This window comes from Nicotiana sylvestris, chromosome 6, assembly GCF_000393655.2.
Source record: "Nicotiana sylvestris chromosome 6, ASM39365v2, whole genome shotgun sequence".
NCBI lineage: Eukaryota > Viridiplantae > Streptophyta > Magnoliopsida > Solanales > Solanaceae > Nicotiana > Nicotiana sylvestris.
The window spans coordinates 118,329,862-118,340,489 of record NC_091062.1 but is presented as its reverse complement, the minus strand read 5'-3'; the positions used below and the strand labels follow the sequence as shown (position 1 = coordinate 118,340,489).

Below are 10,628 nucleotides of genomic sequence, written 5' to 3'. Positions count from 1 at the left end.
GCTACGAAACCGTAAATAACGTAGCCCATTGACTTTAAGCACATCTATATAAGCACTAACACATATCAACGTGAATTGGAGGTTTTTTTTAGAGTAATATTTTCAACACCCTCCATAAATTAGTATTTCCAGCTAGTGGCTTTCTCAATATACACATGCACCTTTTGGTCGTTCTATGGTTGACCTAAAGAAAAACTACCCAATCTCTTTTCCTTCACTTCTAGCGACTTAAGTGCTTTCAGAGATAAAGGTTCAACAAGATTTAATTAAACAATGGGATTCGTCTTGTACTATGGGTACCAAAGAAAAGGCTTACAGGCTCAAATGGGCTATCAAAGTATAATTTTTTATCACTGGTAGACAGATAGACTGAAGGATCAATCAAAGAAATGCCTATATCATTTCCTAAACTCACAAGACTTAATTATTTCGCTTCGACACACACATGGGGCAAGTTCTAGACTAACAATGAATGGCACAGAGTACAACCAAAATCTCACCTCACACAATGCATATGACTTACTCAGGACGGCTCAGACCCGACTCTCAAGTTAAAGCAACTCGCGCAGTTATAATATAATCTAAACACTAGGAAGTAACAACAGGAGTCAATAGACGAGCCCAGGCGTCAAAAGAAACAAATATACTTTCAAGGCATATAATCACAAGAATAAATAAGAAAGTACTTAGTGTAAATGCTCCAGCTCTAAGCCCCAACATAAAACATGTCAAAAAGCATAGATTCTCAAGTTCTTCCCATTCCATTATTAGTAAAAAAATAAAAAAAATCTTTTTGTATTTTTCTTTAGACTTTAACCCCTCAAGAAAACTATCTAGGTAATCCATTGTCGGGCAAAGTCCACAAATTCTTTTAAACGGTTTGATAAAGAAAAATTACCTAAGACTACCCGGTTCAAGAAAATGGCATCCTCGGGAAAGAACCGTGGTTTAAAGAAAACCCAAGATTATGCCAATAAAAAGATGACTACAATTATACAATTACAATGGCCTTCAGTGTGATCATGACAAAATGAATCACTAGCAATTAAACACATGCCACAAAAGTCAAATTCTGACACCCCCACCCCACACTTAAGAGAGTGAACTATCCTCAGTTGCACAATATCATAGAAGCAAAAGAGAAATAATCAATAGGAGAGTAGGTGTCAGAAACTCCCTCATCATATCTCAAGCTGCGGGTGGGGACCAGTAGCACCCTCGGTCCGCAATGTTGATGGATCCTCCAATATGACACCAGATGTGTCAACGGATGCTATCATCTCACCCTCCCTAGTTGGAGCAGCCTCCCCAACAGCCACTTCTCGAACCTCAGTAGCACTCAAAGCAGACAATTCCGTATCCCCCTGCTCCTCAAAATCTGTATGGATTCCAATGTGTCGTACTTGTCTCTCTCCACGAACAGCCTCGAGCAACACATTGAACTGCTCTCGCATCCACTAATCTATAGTCTCATGTGCAGCTAGCAAAGCACGGTCTCGCGTGGCTAACTCTGTTCGTAACTGCTGAAGTGCGCTTGCCATACCAGTGACGCGCGCACCATGGCCCTTTTTCTTTATAGATGTTTCTGATGGGTCCTGAATACAGCAAATATCATGGACCGCTGACTCAGTGCTTTCACGAATCTCATCATCCCTCTCAGTTAATTTGTGTTTAGCAAGCAACACGGTCAATGTGTGCAAAAAGTGAAATGTCCACTGCATGTTCTTTCTGGTCTTCACCATTTGACTTTGTAGGATCGCTCCAACTTTCATCGGAATACCTGTCATGAGGGCATATACCAAGAATACTCGCCACAAATCACCATAGACTTGTGCGTTGTTGGCATGAATCTATTGCAGACCCAATTCAACCATATTCAAGCCTCTATGTTCATGTACATCTTCGCCAACCCATCAGTCGCTTGCCACTTAGCTGGTCCAGATCCCATACAGAACTTCAAGTATGCGGTTCACATTCAGTCTTTGTTCTCTACTCCAATACTCTGAATCGGACTGTGCAGGTATGCGATAGTACTTATTTATTGCCGAGGCGGAGATATCAACTTGAGCCCCACGAACCCAAACAATCTTAGTGCCCCTGTCAGGGTCCTAGTTGGCATACAATTCACCGCATAAGAGTCAAAGTTTCTATGCCCTTCGGTCCTTGATCAAAGCGTGTCCACCCATTCTGCTCTATGACTCGCAAAATATCCGGAGAACTTGGCTTGGTAGCCTTAAAATTCAACGGTCTTTCAAAGAGTAGTGGGTTGATTTGCTTAGTCATTATATGCTTCCATTTAGTCCATGTATTTTTACTCACGAACTTCGTATCCCATACGTTCGTAGCACTTGTAACACTCGTCTCCCTTTCACCGTCGGGCAACTGAAGCGCTGCCTCCTCATCATCATCAGGGTCCTCTTTAGATTCTAACTCAACAACCCTTGTCACCTTACCCTTTCCCTTCACCTTAGCTACTTTCCGTTTCTTGGCCGGTGGTGGTTTTGAAGCCCCCTCTCTAATTTGCACCAGAACCTCTCTTGGACTATACTATTGTGCTTGACATGCCCTTTGTTGTATTTGTGCATGCCCCTCAGTGCTCAGATAGGTGGCCTTAGGGTCCACCTCAGAAGTTCCAGTCTTGACCTTATCATGTATAGCCTTTGTTCGTGCCTTTGTATTACCCTTCTTTGCTACATTCTTGTCAGTTGGTACTTTCTTTGGGGGTGGCTTACCACTACCACCGGCTCCATGGCTTCTAGTTGGTATTTTCGAGATGGCCATATCGCCTGCAAAAGATATAAAACACATATTACTATAATGTATAAGCTTAAGTCATAGCGGTATACATCGTACCTCACACTTTGCCCAAAAGCGTAAGTGTGCAACTAGAGTACAAGTGCCTACTACAGCTTAATGACAGTAATTTAAGGTTACTTCACATCATGGAAAATCAAATGGGTAGGTAGACGCACATGTCGCGCGCGAGTCGTGCCGAGTTGGCCGCGGGTTGACATTTGTTCTAAAACGAATGCAATTTAAGTGCAAAGACCCCCAACGGCTACCTTACACCCAAGAGATGTTCATATTACCAAAACAATGAGTTATGCTACTCAGACGTCACAAAATCTATCAAAATTCTCATTTGGGCAATTTGTCGAACATCTTATATGCATAATTTCTACCCTCATGTATCAATGCAAGTAACATGTGCTTTGCCCTCCCAATTTGAGTGAGGTAGTGGTAATTGTAGTGTACACCTCACTATGAATAACAACCAACAAAATCTAGAGAAAATTATGCTCCAAAATTCACAATTCAATTACTTCTACCTAAAGTAACCCATAACACGAAATTGCAAATAAGGAAAATAGCAACAACTGACGCAAGGGTGGAGGGGGATGTGAAACTGGGTGAAACAAAAGAAAAACAAGACTGGGGAATTCAAAATGTAAACTAACGCTAGGGGGGAGGGTGGTATAAAACTGTATGAAATAGAAACAAAGAAAAACAGAACACTAGGGAATCATGAGAACGAAACTTGGAAAAAAGAAAAACAAAAACCTAACAAGTAAAAGAACAAAACAAATAAAAAATATAAAGCACAAAAACTTAATTTGTAAGCAAATGACTTACTTGAGCTTGGATGGTAGAATGTAGAACGAGGGGTGGGGGGTGCGAAATTGCGGAATATAGCTATTGGAAATAACTATTAGGTTTTAAGAAGAAAAAAAATATTAAAAAAAAATTTAACAATTCGCGAAGTGGGGTACGCGATGCCCTCACTTCACTGTTTTTTTATTTTGCGGCTGGCCTAGGTCGCATCTACCTCGCGTCTAGATGCGAATTTAGACGAGCCTAGTGCTAGCCATTTTTTCAACTTTTCTAATTTAGCCACTTTTTGCCTTTTTTTATGATTTCTTCATCCTAAGTCATTCCAATTTGCACAATCTCATTCCTGCAACATTTATAAACATGTCAATATTTTCAAAAATCAAAATCAAACATGAAAAATAAAGAAAAACACAAAAATTGGGTTGCTTCCCAACAAGCGCTGGATTTAATGTCGTGGCACAACGAATTACAACAAACCATGGGTTTCCTCCCAGGAAGCACCTGATTTAACATCGTGGCATGACACAGGCTTTGATCATCACTCCTCATTCGTGTACTGGGGCTCTTCCAAAGTTATTACCACTCTATCCCCTTTTTCTTCGGCCATTCCAAGGTAATGTATAAACCTTTGCCCATTCACCGTGAACTTATTTGTCCCATATTCTAATTCAATCTCCACAACTCCACTTCAGAACATTTGCACCACTCTAAAGGGTCCTGACCATCGGGACTTCAACTTACCCGAGAATAATCTCAATCTCGAGTTGTATAACAACACTAGATCTCTGGGTTTGAAGTTCCGATCCAAGATATGCTTATCATGCATTAGTTTCATCCTTTCTTTGTAAAGTCTAGCACTCTCAAATGCCTGGAACCTGAATTCCCCGAGCTCATGTAACCCAGTGACTCTGCTGGTGCCTGCAGTCTCCATATCAAAATTCAACTGCCGCAATGCCCAAAGTTCTTTCTGTTCGAGCTCTACTAGAAGGTGGCATGCCTTTCCAAACACCAACTTGTACGGTGACATACCAATTGGAGTTTTGAATGCTGTGCGGTACGCCCACAAAGCATCATCCAGCTACTTCGCCCAATCGGTCCTTGTTACATTCACTATTTTTGTAAGGACACTTTTAATTTCCCTATTTGACACTTCAACTTGCCCGCTCAACTGTGGGTGATAAGGGGTGGTCACGTTATGAAGAACTTCATACTTTTCCAATAGTCGTGCGAACGTTCTATTTCAAAAATAGGTTCCACCATCACTGATTATAGCTCTCGGGGTGCCAAAACGTGTGAAGATATTTTTCTTTAGAAAGCATGTTACCCCTTTTGCATCATTGGTTGGGAGAGCCACCGCTTCGACCCACTTGGAGACATAGTCAACCGCTACCAATATATATTTGTTACCATACGATCTGACGAACGGCCCCATAAAGTCGATCCCCCACACGTCAAAAACCTCCACCTCTTGAATTGTGGTCATTGGCATCTCGCGACGGCGAGATATGTTGCCTGTCCTTTGGCATTCATCGCAACTTTTGAGCCAAACATGGGCATCCTTGAACAGAGTTGGCCAATACAACCTCGATTCCAACACTTTTGTTATTGTTCGGATTCCTCCAAAGTGTCCACCATATGGTGAAGCATGGCAAGCCTGCAAAATAGAAGGTTGATCTTTCTCGGGGATGCACCTCCAGATCATATTATCAACACATATCTTAAAAAGTAGAGGTTCATCCCAATAATAAGATCGACAATCACGGGAGAACTTTTTCTTTTTAATTGAGGAGAGATCATAAGGTACAATACCGCTTGCTAAGTAATTAGCAATATCAGCATACCATGGCGCCTCCTCCATTGTCACAACAAGTAATTGTTCATCCGGGAATATCTCTTTGATATATTCAACCTCTATTTTCTTTTCTCCTTCCAACCTCGAGAGGTGGTCTGCCACTTGATTGTCCATCCCCTTTCTGTCACGGATTTCTAGATCGAATTCTTGTAGCAAAAGAACCCAGCGAATCAAGCATGTCTTTGACTCCTTCTTTGCTATCAAGTAGCTAATTGCTGCATGGTCAGTATAAACAATAATTTTTGAGCCAATTAAGTACGACCTTAATTAATCGAAGGAAAACACTACAACGAGCATTTCCTTTTCTTTTATATTGTAATTAAGTTGTGCACCATTGAGCGCCCTACTTGCATAGTAAATCGGGTGCATCATCTTATCTTTGTGTTACCCTAAGACTGTTCCTATATCATAATCACTGGCGTCACACATGCGCTCGAATGGTTTCTCCTAGTTGGGTGCAACAATGATAGGTGCAGTCACCAATCCTTTTTTCAGCTCCTCAAAGGCCAACCTACAATCATCAGAAAACACAAAGGGCTGGTCTTTTTCAAGCAATTTACATAAGGGGTTAGCAATCTTGGAAATATCCTTAATGAACCGCCTATAGAACCTAGTATGCCAAAGGAAACTTTTCACTGCCTTTACCAAAGTGGGTGGAGGTAGCTTGTCAATCACATCAACCTTGGCTTGGTCAACTTCAATTCCCTTTTTGGACACTCGATGCCTCAACACTATTCCTTCTTGTACCATAAAATGACACTTCTCCCAATTCAACACTAGATTTCTCTCCACACATCTTTTGAGCACTCTTCTTAGGTTGTGAAGACAATCTTCGAATGAATCCCCCCACCACAGAGAAATCATCCATAAGCACCTCCATAATATCTTTAACCATGTCAGTGAAAATGGCTAACATGCACCACTGGAATGTAGTCAGTGCATTGCAAAGTCCAAAGGGCATTCTCCGAAAGTCAAAGATTCCATACAGACAAGTGAAAGATGTTTTCTCTCTATCTTCCGGGGCTATTGAGATCTGGTTATACCCCAAGTATCCATCCAAAAAACAAAAGTGGGGTCGCCTAGCTAACCTTCCAACATCTGGTCAATGAAAGGCAAGGGGAAATGGTCCTTCCGGGTGGCTGTGTTCAATTTCCGATAGTCCATGCAAATCCGTCACCCCGTGACTGTACAACTTGAGATTAGCTCGTTCTTCTCATTCTAATTACCATCGTTCCTCCCTTTTTCGGTACGCATTGGACATGACTGACCCAATTGCTGTCAGAGATGGGGAAGATGATACTTGTATCTAACCATTTGATCACTTCCTTCTTCACCACCTCTTTTATATTTGGGTTCAGCCTTCGTTGATGTTCTATGGAAGGTTTGTGCCCTTCTTCCAAGAGAATCTTGTGCATATAAAAAGTTGGGCTGATACCTTTTATGTCCACCATGGTCCAACCAATGGCAGTTTTACATTCCTGTAACACCTGTAGGAGTTGCTCTACCTACACAACTAGAAAACCGGATGATATAATAACAAGTAAAGTAGAATTAGGCCCTAAGAAAGTGTACCCGTGGTGAGATGGAAGCGATTTCAGGTCCAACTGCGGTGGCTCCTCTATCGATGGTTTCGTAGGTGGTGTTGTTCTTTCTTCTAAGTGTAAGGGCTCGAACTGGGGTTCCCTTGTCTAGAACCCTTGACCTTCGAGAGCCATGACCCACTCTACCAGCTCCTCACCATCCACATTTTCCAGATTCATCAAGCAAGCTTCTAACGGATCCCTGACATTAATAGTCTCATCCCCCTCTTGTAGTATCACATCTACGGCCTCCACTAGTGAGCAATTTACAAATTCACTAGGTCTACTCATAAATTGTTGAACATTGAATATGATTTCTTCATTGTTCAACCTCATTTTCAATTCCCCAGTCTCATAATCAATCAATGCTCTCCCAGCGGCTAAAAATGGCCTGCCCAGAATGATTGGAATCTCTTCATCCACTTGACAGTCAAGAATGACGAAGTTTGCAGGGAATACAAATTTCCCCACTTGAACAAGCACATCATCAAGAATTCCGGTCGGTCTTTTCACTGTGCGATCAGCCAGTTCCAGCAATATTGAGGTCGGTCTAGCTTTGCCAATGCCTAATTTTGTATAGACTTCCAAGGGCATTATGTTTATACTGGATCCCAAATCACACAATGCTTTAGGAAAAGCATAACTCTCAATGGTGCATGGGATAGTGAAACTACCTTGATCAGACACCTTTTGAGCCATAGGTTTTGTCACTACCGCACTGCAGGTTTGCATCAGAGTTACAGTGGACGGGTCCTAGAAGTCACATTTTTTGCGACATCAGGTCCTTCATCATTTTTGCATTCCCTGGCATTTCCCTTAAAGCATCCATCAGTGAAATATTCAATTGAATTTGTCTGAGCATTTCCATGAATTTCCTGTATTGATCATCTTTCTTTTGCTTTGCCAACCTCTAAGGGAATGGTGCAGGAATCAACATCTGCCCACTATTTTGTGTCTTTTCTTTACTGGAAGCTTTTTCTACTTCCTGTGTTGGGAGTTGTTCACCTTCCTTCTCCTTACCTTTGTCAACCTGTGCTTGCTCGATTACAACTTCGATGAGCTATACCGACTCATCGGTCTCTAATATAACTGGAGTAACTGGAGAAGGCGGCATTGTCTCTCGCCTAGCTTGAGAAACTTCTTGCTCCCTGTCTAAATCTCTCCCATTTCTGAGACTCACTACCATGAGCTGATTCGGGTTCTGCTCCTTCGGATTAATGCTTGTATCTGGAGGCAATATTCCTTATGGGCGATTCTTCAAGGCCATAGATAGTTGTCCCAATTGAGTTTCAATGCCTTTGATTGCTGAATCATGTGCAATTAACTTCTCTTGCATCTTTTCATTTGTCCCAATGAGTTGTTGTAGCATACCCCTTATTTCGATCATGTTACTATCCTGCTGATGATGAGGTGGTTGGTAGGTCAACTATTGCTGGTGTTGCTGATTATAGCTATGTTGTCTTTGATAAGGCATGACTTGGCCTTGTAGTCGTGCTCCTCCTGGATTGGGGTTGTGTTGTGGCTGGTTCGGTCTGTACTGCTAGTTCACTGTTGGTCCCCATTGCTGTTCACCTTGCCTATGACCTCCAACATTGACATAATTCATGTCTTCTCTGAATTCCTGGTTGTCATTCTCTCCACTCCATGAGCACACATATGACTAGTTTATGCAAGGAGTGAACAAGCCTCTATTTGTGGTATCCACAATGTGCACCTATTTCGTACCCATCTCATCGATTTACTTTGTCAGCAAGCTCATCTGGGTCATAAGAGTGGCTATGTTTACTGCATGTGTATTATTTGGGTCAAGAGCGACAGAATGCACTATTGGAGTGAGTGTTGTGTATCTCGTCATCCAGCCTGAATTTTGAGACATCTTGTCTAGAAGAATCTTGCACTCTGTGAAAGTTTTGCTCAAGAATGCACCCTTGGAAGATGCATCTACATTGGCCTTCAAACTGTCAGCCAAACCCATATAGAATCTCTGTCCTAGTATCTAATCTGGAATTCCATGGTGAGGGCACTTCACCAACATGCCCTAGAACCTCTCCCAGGTCTCTTGCAAAGTCTCAGTCGGTTTCTGCCTGAATTGCAATATCTCATCAATCTGCCTTGCAGTTTTGTTGGGCGGATAAAACTTGTTTAAGAACTGCTTGACTAGTTCCTCCCAAGTAGCAATGGAGTTTATTGGGAGAGAATTCAGCCAAGCTTGAGCCTCCCCTGTTACTGATAATGGGAACAATAATAATTTGATTGCCTCAGGAGTCATATTTGGCTATCTTTGAGTGACACATATTGATAGGAAGTTCTTCAAATGTTGTTGTGGGTCTTCAATGTATGACCCGGAGACATCTCTTTATTCTGCAATAGGTGCAACATGTTGTTGGTAATCTGGAATGTCTCCATTTGTATGGGAGGAACCGCAATTGCTGTGGCTAGATTATTAGGAATTTAGGCAGAGTTAGGGCTTTTGAATAATTGGGATTTAGACCTCGTATTGGGGTAGGATTTCGAAACTAGTTGCATATTCGGGCTCGTGGGTGAATGGGTGATCGAGTTTTGGTCCGAACCTTGAATTTTGACCAAGCGGGCCCTAGGTCAATTTTTGACTTTTGGGGAAAATGATAGAAAACCTATAATTAAGCATTGGGTATGAATTCTTTAGCATTTATTGATATTGTTAAATCAATTTGGACTAGATACGAGTTATTTTCAAAATGTAATCAAGACATCATCCAACAATTGGTTCCATCAACCCTAGATGACGAGTTTAGCTACTCATACTACTAAATAAGATTACAATGTAAAAAGTCATAACCAACAATGGAATTAAGAAGAAGATGATGAAAAACTCATAGAGGATTCTCCGTCTTGTTCCTTGTGTGTTCTTGCCTCTCCTAATATTGTGTCACCCTTCAAAAGTCATTTTTTATGTATTTATATCACTTAGGGTTGCTAAAGGGCAAAATTCTCCAATCCCACTTAGGCTAGGGAAAGCTGGAATCCGCGTCTGCCTTCGCGTCTAGATGCGGATCCAGCTTTTGAAATTCTTTTATTTCGTGAAGCGCTTCGTGCCTTTGCTTCACTTCGCTGTTTTGTTCCTTAACTTTTCTCCTTTTTCGCATCCGACTTCGTGCCACGCACGAGAATAGACGAGCTCCCACTCCTTTAATTTCTTCTTTTTGTGTCGAATTGTCATATTTTGATTATTTATCATCCAAACTCATTCCTACACATAAGAAACACATAATGAGTATATTTCACTTCAAAAATCATGTAATCTCCCGCGACTCACACAATAATTAGTATGCAAATATACTTAAAAATATGCATTTTTCATCATTTATCACCAATATGAAAGAGACAGAAATAACAGATGATTGTAATCTATTCCAGGTGCTTGATTCACTCCCAATGTAGGAGTTGGAGCTGGTGCATGAGTATGGTGCTCAGTTGTATGATTTAGCAGATCTTTGATCGCCATATCAACCAAGAATTCAAGAATACTAACAGTAATTGTCTAGTAAATTCTATGAAATTAAGATCGAACCACAAGCTAGAGATTATTAGTTATCAGCTCTGAT

The 10,628-nt window shown here is 41.4% G+C and overlaps 1 protein-coding gene across 1 annotated transcript; it reads right to left on the bottom strand.

Moving 5' to 3' along the window:
• Positions 1 to 1,457: 1,457 nt before the first annotated feature.
• Positions 1,458 to 7,743, bottom strand: LOC138871172 (uncharacterized). The gene is made up of 7 exons (XM_070149039.1): positions 7,192 to 7,743; positions 6,733 to 6,969; positions 6,212 to 6,497; positions 5,020 to 5,679; positions 2,588 to 2,786; positions 2,349 to 2,515; positions 1,458 to 1,780 (listed from the first exon to the last, which is right to left on the bottom strand). The coding sequence occupies exons 1-7, from the start codon at positions 7,741 to 7,743 to the stop codon at positions 1,458 to 1,460; spliced, it is 2,424 nt and encodes an 807-aa protein (XP_070005140.1).
• Between the last annotated feature and the right edge of the window lie 2,885 nt (positions 7,744 to 10,628).